The sequence below is a fragment of the Styela clava genome, chromosome 9 (genome assembly GCF_964204865.1).
Source record: "Styela clava chromosome 9, kaStyClav1.hap1.2, whole genome shotgun sequence".
Classification (NCBI taxonomy): Eukaryota; Metazoa; Chordata; class Ascidiacea; order Stolidobranchia; family Styelidae; genus Styela; species Styela clava.
Genome location: NC_135258.1, coordinates 5834192 through 5851274, shown reverse-complemented (window position 1 = coordinate 5851274; position 17083 = coordinate 5834192). Strand labels below are relative to the sequence as shown.

The 17083-nt window shown below is 35.4% G+C and overlaps 2 protein-coding genes and 1 long non-coding RNA gene across 3 annotated transcripts; 1 reads left to right on the top strand and 2 right to left on the bottom strand.

Moving 5' to 3' along the window:
• Nucleotides 1–612: 612 nt before the first annotated feature.
• Nucleotides 613–4642, bottom strand: LOC144427378 (uncharacterized). The gene is made up of 4 exons (XR_013477939.1): nucleotides 4102–4642; nucleotides 3357–3478; nucleotides 2739–2899; nucleotides 613–1762 (listed from the first exon to the last, which is right to left on the bottom strand). It is a non-coding gene; the product is annotated as an uncharacterized LOC144427378 (long non-coding RNA).
• Nucleotides 4643–8718: 4076 nt separating this feature from the next.
• On the bottom strand, nucleotides 8719–10050 carry LOC120339828 (uncharacterized). The gene has a single exon (XM_039408030.2). It carries the CDS (start codon nucleotides 9964–9966, stop codon nucleotides 9307–9309), a length of 660 nt encoding a protein of 219 aa, XP_039263964.2. The 5' UTR covers nucleotides 9967–10050; the 3' UTR covers nucleotides 8719–9306.
• A 3506-nt stretch (nucleotides 10051–13556) lies between these two features.
• On the top strand, nucleotides 13557–16909 carry LOC120339823 (uncharacterized). Its single transcript, XM_039408026.2, has one exon. The coding sequence runs from the start codon at nucleotides 13597–13599 to the stop codon at nucleotides 15844–15846; it is 2250 nt and encodes a 749-aa protein (XP_039263960.2). The 5' UTR covers nucleotides 13557–13596; the 3' UTR covers nucleotides 15847–16909.
• The last annotated feature ends 174 nt before the right edge of the window (nucleotides 16910–17083 follow it).

Below are 17083 nucleotides of genomic sequence, written 5' to 3'. Positions count from 1 at the left end.
AATACGGTAATCTGTTACAATGAAATCTGTTACATATTGTCATGAGATGGCCAGTGGTTGCATTGGAAACTTGATATTATAGCATGATGGATTTATTTAAAATCTCATCAATGTGTTGATCTTGCATAATATTATTTCTGCATCCACTGTCCATCAAACCCATGCACCCCAATACTTTACATTTAAAAATTGCTCTCAAACTGCATTGCATCCCATAAATCAACAGGGGTGATAACTTTTTTGTGGCTTTGGAGCCAGGCCACACAAAAGGGGCCAGGCCACGGAGAAAATGGGGCCAGGCCACAGAGAAAATGGGGCCAGGCCACAGAGAAAATGGGGCCAGGCCACGGAGAAAATGGGGCCAGGCCTCAGAATATTCGGGGCCAGGCCAGCGCAATGGTAATGTTAAGACATCCGTATTTGTTTAGTTATATTTTTGTTTATAAGTGATGTGGAAACTGGTAATGTTAAGACATGTACGGTACCGTACCGGTACTTGTACAATTGAACCGTATCGTATGTTACAACCAGGGAAAATGCTGTATTCGAACACTTACTCATTACAAATGTACCGACTCCATAATCAGCAATAGAATAGAAAATAATAGATAAAAACAAATGATAAAGTAACTGATTATAGAATCGGGAAAGCAAACAAAACCTCAAGTAAAGTTTGAAGCCTACATATTTCAGATGGAAAGGTATTGATAAAAGAAGTAGTACGTGTTCGCTCACCCAATGTATTACTTATGTGAGGGGGTATATTGCGAGCGATACATTATTGTAGTGTTTCTACTGGTCACCGTACATATACATTTATATTCCTCCCCGCATTCATTGTCTTTTTACTGTAGCGTGAACTGGTGCCTATATGTTAAAAAAAACTCAGTGAAATAAGTTATATTTATTGCTTGTTGCATACCTTTTTGTGATTGTTAATTTTTTTTAGCGAATATGTGTTGTTATTTAATTATTTTCATACAATACATGGTTAATAGATCATGGAATAATTCCACCAGTGACTCAAATGCTATTATTAAATGAAGTCCGTACTGATAAATTGTGTAGTTCTACCTGTATTGCATAGGCAATTGACAGGGGTTTACACGCTAAGATGTTTTAGATTTGTAATACAAATTGCAGGCACAACATATCGGTAGCTGGTATACGCTATCACAACCACTAGTATCCCAATACTCAACATGCAAAAAAGACTACTCTTCTCAGTTATACATTATCCCTAACAGAAAACAAGATCCATGCATACCAGTTGATAAACTGTTTCATTTATTGAAAAATATGCAAAAAAAAATTGCAAACACCAGATTGGCAGGATTCCAACATACTCTTTTTTAAAATAAGATTCATCTCCGAGGGAGTCCTTTTTGTTAGCATCTTAAGACTTTCCTATTACCGATAATTACTTCAATTATATTCAGCGTAATGAATATCAGGGATAAATGTTCAATCATAAGACTGTTTTTTCAATATAAGTCATCATAGATATATCGGAAAAGTAACAGTAGTACAAACGCATATTAGATAATCATAAGCAAGGAAATTGTAAGACTCTTTTGACTGGAACTGGTTTAGAGATTCAAGGGAAAATTCGCAAAATTCAATTTGGTATTTTTTCAAATTTGTTTTTAGCAACCACACTGGTAAGGTTGAGTATCTCCTACACAATATAAAACCAAAATTATATAGAGTCCGTATTGTTGTCATCATAGCAGACACCATGATATAATTTCTTCTCTCCAAGCTATAAAACAAAAAAATTATGCTAAAATTCTTGATGACTTGAGTGGTTTATTATTTTACAGTACTGGGAATCAAAATACCTATTTCACCAATAAATACTTTTTAATCCTGCACACCATTTTGAGAATACAGGTAAAACGTAAAATTAAATGGTAGTGATATTAGGGAGTGGGGTTTTATGGCACGGTTGTTAGCAACAATATGGGATGAAATTTATCTAACAGAAGGAAGTATGTAGGTTTCATATAGAATTATTACATCATTTTTATCATTGTCAACTATTCAATCCAAATCTAACGAAGATTCAATAAAACATGGTGTTTATTCGACTAGACCAGGGGTTCTCAACCTTTTTTCTGCAAAATACCCCCCCCCCCCCAGGCACGAAACAATCAACGTGAACCCCCAGTAATGTGACACCGAACAAAGTTGTGATATATCGATTAACAATTTGTTGAAACAACAATTTATTGACCAGATAAAACTAAATTTAATTTCCCTGTTACTAATATTGCCCTAACTAATAAATTCTTGAAATCCCTTTCAAGTTTCAATAAGGATATCACTTTCTCCAGTGCTCGCAGCACGCTGTATTTTCTGTGAATTTCACATTGTTTACGTCACAATCACAACAACGCAAGATCAGGGAAAATCTATGTTTCAATTGGCATCCAGTTACAATCGGCACGCATTTTCCTCTGGTAGTAATAAAGGATATTAAAAACAGCAACACGCAAAAACTCGACTGCCATCCAAGTACCCCCTGAAATCTTTTCGCGAACCCCAGGTTGAGAACCCCTGGACTAAAGACTGCTTGGTCCATCCCTGATTTGTATACATCGCAGATCACTTCATTATCAAAAACTCATTAAGTTAGGAAACAAATGGAATGGGCCAATTTTTATATTCTATTCTGTTTTTACCCATTGTTGCATGTCCTGCTATAAAGCTCAGTACAAACAATACGTCAAACTCACATTGAGGTACGTAGAATCTGAATAAATCTTCGAGCAATCATAATACCACACTTGCCAATTCCACATCATTCTATTGTTTTATGTACGCGATGTTTTGGAGAAGCAAAATCAATAACATGGAAACTGCGACAACTGTTTGCATGTCGTTACGACGTGAGCACCTGAGATTATGTTATTTGTTAAAGCCATACTGAACAATTTTTTATCATGTGATACAATTAATACATATTAGGCATTACATGTATTTCTTTACAATGCTTAGTGATTGAGGCAATATTTAAAAATGAAACCAATAGTGGCAAAAAATTCACATCTTACACTTTTATAAAAAAAAGAGTGCTTAATAGGGAACACCATTTGCAATAAACATCTTGCGAGAACATCTCTTGACAATGAAATTTTTCCAAATACAGCATAAAAATAGCAAATAGTCAAGAAAAATTGTGAAAGAACTTGCGAATGTTATTTTAGGAAAACAAATGTACAAAATTCAGACTTGACTATTAGACACAATCTTGACTGGAACAAAAAAATATAACCATGGAGATTGTATTCAGGTCTCATCTGTACAGTTATTGTTACAATGATGTGATCAAGGAAAATAATACCAAATCTTACCATCATACTATTCCATCTATTTTAGTATTTAATCTTTGTAGTGGAATCTCGTTCGGAATATAGTTCTTCTCGGAAAAACTTTTTCGCTTGATTCCTGTTTTCATTATCAATTTAAACAATCCCTGAAAGCAGATCCAATTATGTATGTAGTAGTAATCATCACAAGAATATAATACAAATATGTTATGCATGCTTCAGTTGGATATAAAAATATAAGGAATATTAATAAGTATTTCTAGCTTTGTCACAACCGTAAAACATTGCAGAACAATCTCAAAAACAAATATATACTTAAATCTCCACTCAAACCATTTGAATGACTAACGAATATAAAAGTGTGAATCAAAGCTTCCCCCAAAACCAGTCTCAAATGAAAAATCCAGTGCGCCAGCTAATGTTATCTAATAAATAATATACATTGTAATATTAGGCTAAAATGTATAGTCTGATATGAGTATTACTTATAAATAGTTTGAGTAAGATAAGCTTGAAATATTTTTCCCAACCTGGTAAATGTAAACTACAAATTAGCTTTCATATTCATAATCTATGATCAAATTGATATGATACCAGCTTCTCACAGCCTAATTCTTGTATACATTCCTCAGTTATCGTATAGTATCTGTTTCACTGCGATCATTACTCATATCAGCATATATACTGAACAAAAAACATTAATTCCCCAAAAAGTGAAACAAATCTTATGGTACTATTGTTGTAAAGTAACTTAACCATTATTACAAACCTGTTATATGAAATAAAAACTATGACTATTCCACTTCCGACAACATTCAGACATTGCGTCCCCGAATCACCTCGCTGTATGAATCCACTTTTTAAACTGCACTTCCCGGCAACAAATTTCAAAGTATTTACTTTTCAGACAGTCAAACATGATTTCATACTATTATGGTTACCTGTAACTTGAAGATCTTTACTAACCTGTTGAAAACCATGAAAAAAAAAAATACAAAATCATCTCCATAACAGAAATCAAGCATGGCTCCATATACAGATATACCATGTTTCCCCAAGAATAAGACTGGGTCTCATTTCAATTTTCTTCCGAAAAATAACACTAGGGCTTATTTTCGGGGGATATCTTATATTTTTATTTATTAAAAACAAACTTAAAAAGTAGAGAATTACGAGATTTTCAAATATACAAACTATGAACCTATATATATTATAACCTATATATGAACCTCGGTTAAATGTGATTCAAGCGAATTCTTTTCACTAATAAGGTTTGCCTGTACCTTCAAGATCATCACTAACCTGTTAAACACACAAAAAATAAGACTAATCCACTTCTAAAAACGAATTTGAGTGTGGCTCCATATTACTGAACTGCTCTAGTCTGTGGCTCCATTTTCTATCCTGTACCGGTATTTCCAGGCAATAAATTCTCGGTTAAATGTGATTCAAGCGTATTCTTTTCACTAATAAGGTTTGCCTGTACCTTCAAGATCATTACTAACCTGTTAAACACACAAAAAATAAGACTAATCCACTTCTCAAAACGAATTTGAGTGTGGCTCTATATTACTGAACTGCTCTAGTCTGTGGCTCCATTTTCTATCCTGTATTTCAAGGCAATAAATTCTCGGTAAAATGCGATTCAAGCATATTCTTTTCACTAATAAGGTTTGTCTGTACCTTCAAGATCATCACTAACCTGTTAAACACACAAAAAATAAGACTAATCCACTTCTCAAAACGAATTTGAGTGTGGCTCTATATTACTGAACTGCTCTAGTCTGTGGCTCCATTTTCTATCCTGTATTTCCAGGCAGTAAATTCTCGGTTAAATGTGATTCAAGCGTATTCTTTTCACTAATTAGGTTTGCCTGTACCTTCAAGATCATCACTAACCTGTTAAACACACAAAGAATAAGACTAATCCACTTCTCAAAACAGAATTTGAGTGTGGCTCCATATTACTGAACTGCTCAAGTCTGTGGCTCCATTTTCTATCCTGTATTTCCAGGCAATAAATTCTCGGTTAAATGTGATTCAAGCGTATTCTTTTCACTAATAAGGTTTGCCTGTACCTTCAAGATCATTACTAACCTGTTAAACACACAAAAAATAAGACTAATCCACTTCTCAAAACGAATTTGAGTGTGGCTCTATATTACTGAACTGCTCTAGTCTGTGGCTCCATTTTCTATCCTGTATTTCAAGGCAATAAATTCTCGGTAAAATGCGATTCAAGCATATTCTTTTCACTAATAAGGTTTGTCTGTACCTTCAAGATCATCACTAACCTGTTAAACACACAAAAAATAAGACTAATCCACTTCTCAAAACGAATTTGAGTGTGGCTCTATATTACTGAACTGCTCTAGTCTGTGGCTCCATTTTCTATCCTGTATTTCCAGGCAGTAAATTCTCGGTTAAATGTGATTCAAGCGTATTCTTTTCACTAATTAGGTTTGCCTGTACCTTCAAGATCATCACTAACCTGTTAAACACACAAAGAATAAGCCTAATCCACTTCTCAAAACGAATTTGAGTGTGGCTCCATAATACTGAACTGCTCAAGTCTGTGGCTCCATTTTCTATCCAGTATTTCCAGGCAATAAATTCTCGGTTAAATGTGATTCAAGCGTATTATTTTCACTAATAAGGTTTGTCTGTACCTTCAAGATCATTACTAACCCGTTGAACACACAAAAAATAGGACTAATCCACTTTTCATACCAGAATATGAGTGTGGCTCCGTATTACTGCATAGCACCATGGCCTGGCCTGGCCTGGCCCCGATTTCTCCGTGGCCCGGCCTCAATTTCTCTGTGGCCCGGCCCCAATTTCTCCGTGGCCTGGCCCCAATTTCTCCGTGGCCTGGCCCCATTTCAGTGGCCTGGCCCCAAAGCCACAAAAAAGTGATCACTCCCTCTCCCATAAATACCATCATATTTTATGGAGTTTCTATATTGCCAGATTGCTGACTTGCCACAAATCACAGTCAACAACACATTTAAAACATTTAATTTTTTTAAATTTAATTAATTTAATTTAATTAATTAATTAAATTAATTAAAACATTTGAGGTTTTACCGAACTAAACACCTACAGACCTAACCGGTACCTACGACGTACGGGTACCGGTACGGTACCGTATTCTGTTTACAGCTAAGTGCAGTTCAAAACTTTTAAAATTCTGGGACGTGATGGCGGCACAGTCTGTCCAGCGCCACTTTAATTTAAAAACTCCCCAGTGCCATTTCGATTCGAAAAATTAAATAATTTCGAAAACAAATACCGGTAAGCTGCCCTATGCTACCGGTACCGGTGTGTATATGAAGATAAACATCGGCCCCTGCCTCTGGCGAATGCAACTGTAAACGATCATCGTGAATCAGCAAAATTATGACGTATTGCTAAAAATAAGATGGACATCGGTTTTCCCGTAAATATATACTACTGTACTACGGTTTTTCATCAAATTATTTATTGGACACGTTTAGTGGCCATAACGATCGTTTCAATATTATGTTGTTGTTGTTGTTCTTGTTCTTTGACACGTTTTTAAAAAATCGCTTTTCTCTTCGAATACTGGACCAATTGCTTTGAAATTTTCAGTGGTTAAAGATTAATTTCTTCGCTAGAAGGCTATTACTTTTATTTATTTCAAAATTTATTTATTTTGCGTGAATTCTATGAAATTTGATATTTCGTCTAAAATTTTGCTGTATTATTTTTTATCCAAGGGAACACGGATTTTAGTCAGTGTCATGACTGGCTGTACGTTTTTATTCTGCAAAATTCTTGCTACTGGAAATTCAGAACTTTTTTGAGGAGAGAGAGAATTTATTATTTAGTCAACCAGAAAACACATAATATTAAATATGAGGGTACCGGTAGCGTCAAAGGTACCGGTAAAGACTGATTCGCTCTGGTCTAACGTGTCCATATATTTGTGCGTAGCTCTCTTGTGTTTTATATATATTTATTTATTTATATATATATGCAAATTATTTTACCAAACTGGAAGACCAGACAAGTTCTAAGTTAAGTCAGAATTTACAAAATACATAAAAAGAAAATTTAGGGAAGAGCTGGGCAAAATATTCGAATAGCGAATATTGCAGTAGCAGTTTACTATTTTTTTTGTCTTTATCTATTATTTTATCGTCTACTGCTGATTATGGAGTCGAAATAAACTCATACTTATTCCAATGTTTGGTAACACGTGACCTGGAGACGTTACCTCACCGAATTAAACGCTTGCTCGGCACAACGCACCTCTGGCGAATTAAACTATTTCTGACGAACACGTGAGAATCTGCACACACTTTTCGGTAACAGACAAGGTCCTCAAAATTGAGTGTTATATTTGCGTTATGATGTTTGTTATTTATTTATTTCCAGTGGCTATGATATTGATTTAATTTATAAATAAGCATCATGTGCGCCAATATCGCGTGAATTTCAACAACTTTTCAGTGGGCCGTTTTGTAAACATCCATTCAAGTTCATAACAAAGTAACATTTCTACGATTTCCGTACGGATATATTAATGTGAATATGTTGAAATGCCATTAGTTCAATTTTATCAGAATTTTCAATCGATAAGCAGTAACGACATTTCATGAGTTTTATATAACGCAAAATCACATAAGCACGATAGGAAAAACAACACATCCCGAAGTCGGTAGCTAAAAGATTGTTCATTTAATATGTAGGGAAAATTAGTTATTTGGACAACACTATTCCCTGCAGCTGTAGTGCGGCCACCGAATAATATTTAAACGCTATTTTAGACGCCATCAATCGCAAGAATGCAAAATTTCCCCGTCATGTTCGGAACGGAGAATGAAAACAGTTAAAATTACAAGATAAAAATTCAGAAAATTTGTTGTTGCAGCGCACAGACGATCTCGACTATTATGGAATAAATGTACGGTGATAATTATAAAATAATTTCAATCAAAAACGTCCTCAACGTGTTACAAGTACTTTAAATCTTTTTATGTCGGCTGTGATTTATTGCTGCGCCACACACGACTTCTTTTATTACGAAAAAATACGAGTTATTGTAAAATATTTCCAATCAAAAACGTGTTCGACATGTTATGTCGATTGTTTGCGATATTCGCTATTCTTATAATTTAAGTTATAAACATTAAAACGATATAATGCTGAATTCAAATTGGACATCTCTGCCAGACCCCAAAACTATTTTTGCAAATCAAGGTCAGGCACACTCACACACATCATTCATTTATGATATTGGTAGCTGTCACCCCACTTAACTTTATAACATAATTAAGGCACTGTTCTGCCATTGCCCCACAATTAAGTTTCTATTATATTTTCTTTCCATCAGTCAGTCAACCGGAATAACTTTCCACAATTGTAAAATTTGGTAACTATTTATTAATAAAAAAAACAGGTGCAAAAAGAATGAAATTGGTGCTATTGAGAGAAAGCAAGCACATGTGACAATGTAGGTAAAGAAAAAGGGAATTCAAATAATAGCACACCCCAATTTAATAAACAAATTTCAATTAGCAGCACACCCATTCATTGACATTAAATAATATTAAATTACTCAACCTATGTGAATGTTCTAACAAAATGCCAGAACAAGCAAGGTTGAATTCAGAAAATCCTGTAGAGTTAAAGGTTTGTTTTTAATTTTGATATTACTTTAGCGAACTACTATTTGGGCTAAATGTGTGTTCGCTTATTTTTCTGATAATTTTGCATGTTTTGCAAAAAAATTGACTAAGACTATTTGGAACACATGTAATGACACTGACTTACCACAGCTGTAAAGTGTAATGTCAAAAAAAGAAATGTTCAAAAATATCAAACAAATAGAAAAAATAGATCTAATCATGATCGATCTTTGCTAGATTCATTTTCTACATATTGTGATCGGTAGTGTTACACTTAAAGTTAGGTAATTTCATGTCGCGAAGATCTCTCATTTGCTAAACTAATCAGAGAGCACTGGTTTTTGAAAATTGGCTGCGAGAAGTGGTTTGGCTGGATTTGGGTCATCAGCAAAAAACAGGCCATACTGCATGAGATTCTGTCTGTCTGCAACACCAGGATGTCGCATTGGCCTTCGTTGATGAATTTCAAAATGAGCCTCAATAAAATTGCTTTCTTCTTGAGCTTTACGTCTCATTTCTTCTTTTATTCTTTTGATTTCTTCTCTTCTACGATTCACTGTCTTTTTAGGTCCCGATAATCCGTAAACATATTCCTGCGTCGAAGCATTATCAGCAATTTCGTCGTCCCAGTTTTCTTCCGACCCAAAATCTAATGGTTGAGACTGCATAGGTGGCATTGATGTATCACCTTTAACCTCATCCCCATCATAACCACAGCGATCAAAATTTATCTCAGATTCAATCATACGAGCATCAGGGCAGCAGCTCAGGTGATGTCGCAATTCTGGTTTAGGAACAACATGTCTTGCATTAAAAGGACAAACAGCTTTCTCAACTAATGGGAAATTTCTTCGACATTTTATAATATGACGAATGTATCTCCTAGCTGCAACTCTATGAACAGGGTCATAAGGACAAATAAAAAGTTCATCCTTATCAGAGCTCATCGTAGTTTGCATGTTGATTTCAACAGCGCCCATTGTTACAGATTTTTGAGCAGATTAAAATCTGAAATAGACTAATCAACTATTCAACTAATCTATCGAACTAATCAACTATTTAGTGCTAAAGGTATAAATATAAGAAAGAAGTATTCGCTTTATGTCATCAGCTGTAACTCTTTGCATGAATGACATTTTATCATGCATGGGACTTATAAACCTGAATTACTAAACAAATATAGAAATGTGAAACTATACAGAAGTCAAGTTGAAAATGGCCAATATGTTTTTCCCCGAACAACACAGACCAAAAATCAGTAAAGTAAATTTTCAATAATCATAAACTTCCAGCTAAGAGGAAAATTGGATACTACATAAATCAATTGATAATACAATACCTGGTAAGGTCATTTAATTTCATATAAATAACAAATAAATGCATACAATTTTTACCCATGGTAATACAGTTACAATAAGTTTATGGCAATAAATGATATTTATACAATGAGCAGTAGTACTGCTTGAAACAAAGAACTCGCTTCACTATAAAAATTTACACATCTACCAGTATACGAGGCTTTTCATAACAAGTCAAATTATTGGATATAAAAAGAATGCCAAGAATGATTCAAACAAACTTGAAGCTAATTTCAATGTTAAATAAAACAGCAATTTTGAACAATGCAAATACAGAGATTAAGTCAGTCAGAGATCAAGTCCATGCATTCGAAAAGCAATAAACTGGCTGACTAATCCCATACCCGACATGGAATGGTAAGAGGACGAAAGGCTGTGGTTCGCCATATGATTAAGCCATCTTATTGACTTTGCTCTCCCCTGGGATAAACATGTAAAACCTATCCTAATTAGTCATAAATTATTAAGGCAAAGACACAAAAAAGGTGAAATTCAGCTGTTCAGATAATAAAACAAATAATAAAAGCTGCAAAGTAAGTGGATGCAAGTCCTTAAACCATGGGATATTTGCAGCAATCGAGAAAGACAGTCCAAAACAGTTTTAACTGAAATATTAGCTTTTCTGGATTGAATCAAAAATCTAGGGTTTAGTCTATCCTAGTACAATTTGCTTAAGCTGAGAAACAGGAAAGTTGAGAATGGAGGAACTTTCCAGTTAGCCCAGTAACTGCCTATTTCTGACGCTCCAGAGCTGCGCGGTAATCCAGTGATCACCGACCAAAGAGCAGATCACCGTCGTCGATCGCCTCAGAAAAAAACATGAAACCGCGAACGAGAGAAAAGTGAGTGAGATTGCGCCCGTGATTGCTTCAAGAATGACATGACATTCTCGTCAGCGCGTAACCTAACTTCAGAACTTGGTACCGGTACCGTACCTGACCGTACCGAATTCAGAGTCTTGTTCCTTATACAGTTATACCGGTACCGGTAGTCTATACCATTAAATGGAATTGGCGGTAATATATTTGGTTCAACACTACGGGTAATTGAGTGGAAAACGTGAAATCACTTACCGGTACCGGTAATTGAGCAGTCCCCAGCGTACGGTACCGGTAGGCTATTGGAATTAGAATAAAAGATCAAGCATCTGTGCGGAATTTCCTATTCCTGCAGCCTTTAAAACTCTTCTCCTAAATACTTTCATTTATGTCATGGAAAGTAAGAAACACACCTAAACGAGCCGAGCTTTCAGTCTTTTAAAGAAGTCTCTCGACCAAAACAGCATACCCGTAAGATGAGCCGTCCGCTGACTCTTTGTATTTCACATAGCTGCATTTGTATTTTGTACATGCCATTTTTATTTTCCCGCGGCATGAATTAAAAATTCTATTGTCGATTACACGCTAGTAACGATACCTGTTCATATAGTATTCGTGTTGTTCTAAATAAATTTTAGTTCATATTCAAATGTTTATTACTCTTATATAAGATTTAGCAACCAAGGACATGTGCTCAAATAAAAGAAAAGTCCAATGTACCTAACTAACATTCGCTAGGTGGCGCTACTCTACCATGTATTTTTGATTGTTGTTCTCCCAGTCTTGAAATGTTTATAAAACGATGACTGCAAGAAAATTACGACTCTTTTCAGGTAAATTTGGTTCCATTACATTTGAACCCACGTACATTTGAACCCATGACAATTGCACCTGTATGCTATTGCACCTATGGAATTTTTTTTGTTTCACGGATAGTTAAACCCATACTAACCCTAACCCATGGGTTTTAGCACCTGCATATAGATTGAACCCGTGGATATACACATGGGTTCAAATGTACGTGGGTTCAAATGTACGGTCACCGGTAAATTTAGGTTACGTCAGGAATTTCTACATCTGCCCTTACCGGTAATTTTTCGTATAGCTGTCAAAGTTTTAACTTAAGGCAATTGTCATGTTTTGTATGCCCAATTTAGGGATAAAATGTGTTTGGCTGACCCATTCTCCTGTTCGCACTCCAGCACTCGTACGGTGAGTCATAGCGGGTCACTTTCTTTTTATTAAAGAAAATTTATTAAAGGTAGACCCTCTAATTATATTTATGTTAGAAGAAACTGAAATGTGCTGTCACACTTAAAAATTAGGTGGAGGGGTGGTGTAGGAAAATCACTAGACAGACTGAATGTGAAATAAAAATATCAGAGCAATAAAGGGGTCTCATGTAGTTTTGTAACATACTTCTAGTGGGCGTAGCATGACAATTTATTCCTAACCCCCACCTGACTACACCATCCAAAAATTATGTCAACACGACGTCACAGACTCGCAGTGTCGTAATAGAGCCCTTCAAACTATACGAACTGCCATCCAAGACGCGCAAACTAGCACCCGAAATCGAACAGTTATATCTCTCGCTTTCTCGTCGCAATGATTCCAATAGGAGAGAGATCGATAATGTTAGTCAGTTCTTTATCGTCGGCGCCAATGCCATTTCGGGCGATTGTATGTATATTTGGCAAGCTCTATGACGTGATTGTGATGTTGTAGTGACGTAATTTTTGGATGGCGTAGTCAGATGGGGGTTAGGATTGACTTATCAAAAAACGCACACTAGAAGTACATTAGGTACGAAACTACACGAGGCCCCAATAAAGAAATATAGAGTCTTGTTGATATGCAAAAAGTATCTGCTAATTTTACCTAATTTCCTTTGGTTTTGGGGACAACTAGATGTTTTAAAGAAAAATACCGTAGTCCATTTAGCTATATAAATACTAAATACCGAAATAACAGATGCTTCATACTGTCATATGAACACTAAATATTGTTCAATATCTTCAAAATAACATTGTTTTAAGAGATGGCACATAAAGATTACTAGGCCCATATATACTTTACAATACTATATATTGTATGAGTTGTTGTGTTGTGTACTCCATATTTCTGTGTTTTGAAACATAATATAAGTAGCCTACATTTCGTAATCTGACTTTTGTACATTTTAGATACTTTTTGACAAATTCGTAAGCATTAAAGTAATGTTAAATACCGAAATTAGTAAATAGCATTAGTAATGCTGCATTTACAGATTTAAATGAAAAATGAAATTTTTTTCCCTAAAACATTTGATTTTTTGAATGCGATTCACTCTTTTGATAGCTGAATTACAATTCATGTTTGAAATCTCAAAACATATTCAATATTTGCAGTATCAATAAAACTAAAATATATATAGACTGCATTTACCTGCGTCATGTCAACTTCAACAAACGCTATTTCTGCCTGGTTGAAGTCAAAGCATATTTCAGTTCCCAATGACTGGGTTTCAGCATGTTTGGAATGGTTGAGATCTGAGAATCCGAACCCTACTGATCCTACGACAATCAGAAATTTAGTTTACGAGCAATGGCTTTTGACTGATTTGAGAGACTTTGGAGAAGGATGCCTTCCTTCCGAAATCACAAATGATGCTTATACTTTAAAAGGGATTTATTGTGTCCAAATTGACAATGTATTAGATGTTTCACAGCCAAAATACTCACAGTTATTACAAAGACAAAATAAAGAGAACTCTAATATGTTTGTGTGTGCGGAAACACAAGCGACACAAAAGCCATGGGAAGCAAAGCCATCACGAATGCTAATGATGAGCATTACTGATGGCGTACAGGAAATATCTGGTATGGAATATACCCAAATACCAAAAATAAATGAAAAAATAACCCCTGGTACGAAAATTACTATACGAGGACCTGTTATTTGTAGACGTGGAGTTATGATGCTGAAACAAAGTAATATTGATATATTAGGAGGAGAAGTGGAGGATATGTTTCAATCGTGTAACTATGAAGCTATGCTTTGTAGAGGATTGAACAGGCCTATTCCAACAAACCCTACTGCTCAAACTAACATATCGGATACTGTAAGTCAAAATAGTCAGGCAAACACAAGAAATGAATCACCACAGAATCGGACAATTAATGTTGCGAATCCGGGACAAAGAAGCCTTGTAGGCTCTGAAAATCAAAGCCGAAATCAGCCGAATTCAAGAAATGAAAACGCTCGAAATCGAACAAATGTTGCAAATTCCAACCAAAGTGGTCATGGAAATTATATTCAAAACAGAACAATAAATACAAAAACCAATCAGCGAAGAGTTCTTAGTAGTTTCGAGAATCAAGCCCAATCTAGTTCAAGAAATGTTGATGTAGATTTCGATGATGCTGAGTTGGATCAAATCATGGCCGATGCAGATTTTGATGATTCTATGGACGATGCCGTACTTTCAAGCTTAGTTTCAACCCATTTTGAAGATACTGGATCATGCAATCAAAAAGATTGCGCGACGTCATCAACTTCTACTATCAAGAATACTGGTGGTAAAAAATTTGATATTATCACAATTTCTGACGATGAGGAGGGTATTGATGACTTACTGGCAGATGCAGACTTGGATAAGCATTTGGTTAATAATACAAATGAACAACAAGCTACAAATTCAACCAACATTGGCATCAACAATCCTAAAGTACCTAAGCTATCAAATTCTGCCATAATAAAGAAAGAGTCAAAAATGCTATATCAGAAACAAGCGATGCCGGGTTGCAGTTCACTTGAAAAACAAGCAATAAATTCATCCAATTTTGGCAGCAAAAATACTGAAGTAAGTAAGTTATCAAATTCTGTCATAATAAAAAAAGAGTCTGAAACACTCCATCAGAAACAAGCAATGCCAGGTCCTAGTTTGTTTCAGAAACCAACTAAATCTGATCCAAATTCAATGCAGCGTGGTGCCTCAGGAAACTTTCCTCAGCCTAGTAAAACAAATATCTCATATAAGCAAGAATATAGGCCATCACAGCACACAGAATTCATCTCGCCAAAAAAGTTATCAACACATACAAATAGAGATGAGGCCTCAACATTATTAATGTCAGATGATAATATGGAAATATTTGATGATGATATTCCTGTTTTAAACTCCAGAAATGAGACAAAGTTAAAACCAAAGTCTCACCATATTCAAGCTTCAACTATACCACAAGTGAAGCCATCGTATACATTAAATTCCGTCGTAAAAAAGGATCCAGAGTGTCCAGAAACTAATCAAATGGATTATCTGTGTCAAGCGAAAGTGTTTTTATCAAAATATCAAGGCCGAAAAGAAATCAATGTTCGTTCAAAATGCATCGTCGTAACTCTATTATCAAAGCTAAGATCTGATGCTTTTATAGGCTGGGGATTAAAAGCAAGAATCTGTGATGGGACGGACACATTAGATGCAGAATTTTCAAACGAAGTTTTGAGAAAGTTAATAGGATTTACTGTCCCAGAGGCAGAGGCTGTGAAAGCGTCACAAAACACTCAACAACGAGAAAAACTCAAAGCTGGAATGCAAAATTGCAGAGCGACTATAATTTCTATGTGTCATTTTATGAACATCAAAATTTTTAAGACTGCGACTTCTTCTACTGAAAGTTTTATCACAAGCATTGAGCTTTAACTATTTATCACGGTTCTAGTAAAGCGAGTTGGACAAAGGGGTTCGTTTATTTTATGAGAATTTATATAGCAAACTCATGTGCACTCACTCAAAAATGAAGAACTTTTGCATTACTACTGTGTTATCTCTGCTTGGCGCCAAACCGATGTGCGATGGAAAATAGAACTGTTTCTTATTAAAATTTAAGTTCAGAGCAAAGTCACTCGTACTCAGAAGTAAAAGACTCGTGTATGAGCAAATTTATTGGCAATCACTGAAATATAAAGAGTTCAGGAGATATTATGCTATTGTATTACATGCCAGTTGATGTGGGACCTAATACGAGGCGCAGTTTTTACCACTTCATGGCAGCTCCTGCCACGAAAGTACCGCGGTGTCTCTTGCCATGGGTTTATTGTGCTATTACCGGTATATTTACAAAGTCATGTACAATATTCCGGTTTATCATGCGGAATTATATCTACTTAAACCTAGACCTAACCCCAAACACATCAAAACTGTTTTCATAGGAAAAGCGTTTCAACTTACCCAATATTTATCACCATCAGGGGCAGCCCTGCTATTACAGCCAACATGCCTTGGTTACGGCAGCAAAATTGGTGGTATTCGATTTGCTGCCGTCACGAGGGGCAGCCTGCTATTGGTCAATAGCCGTGAGTTTGGTCATAGCGGCCATGGTTTGGAAATCCCGCCATGGTTTTGCGGCAGCTCTAGACGCCACAAAATACTTGAAACTGCACTTGCCTAATACAGTGCAAGTCTATATGAATCTGTTCATATTCATCTATTCCTATAGGAAAATTGAAATAAAAGTAAATTTCAACTTCTTGGGGAAAAACATCAAAATTTTGTTGTTTATTGTGAAACACTCCTGCTATATGTCATAATATAAACTCCAAAATCGGCTCAATTTTTTTTGTATTTTCTATTTTTCCAACATTCTGTATTTACATTTTTATGTGCTTGATAAAACTGCCATTTTATCATTGCCAAACCAACAGTAACAAGTTTAATTTATCAAATTTGTGATCCTCTGTTTAAATTCATCTATTTTCCTTTCAGATTTATTATTAGATCTAGAAGAATAGGTGTTGCTTGTGAGCTGCCAGTAAAATGACACAAGAGAAAGCAGTTTGATAATTATAGCATAACACTGGTTAGGATCAGCATTGGGAAATATTACACACCAACTGAACAGATGGATTTTCACATTCAAAGCGACCTGTCAGAAGCACGA

What these genes read in the sequence shown, in the direction of transcription:
- LOC120339828 (XM_039408030.2), bottom strand. Translation starts at nt 9,966, where the DNA reads ATGGGCGCTGTTGAAATCAACATGCAAACTACGATGAGCTCTGATAAG.
- LOC120339823 (XM_039408026.2), top strand. Translation starts at nt 13,597, where the DNA reads ATGTCAACTTCAACAAACGCTATTTCTGCCTGGTTGAAGTCAAAGCAT.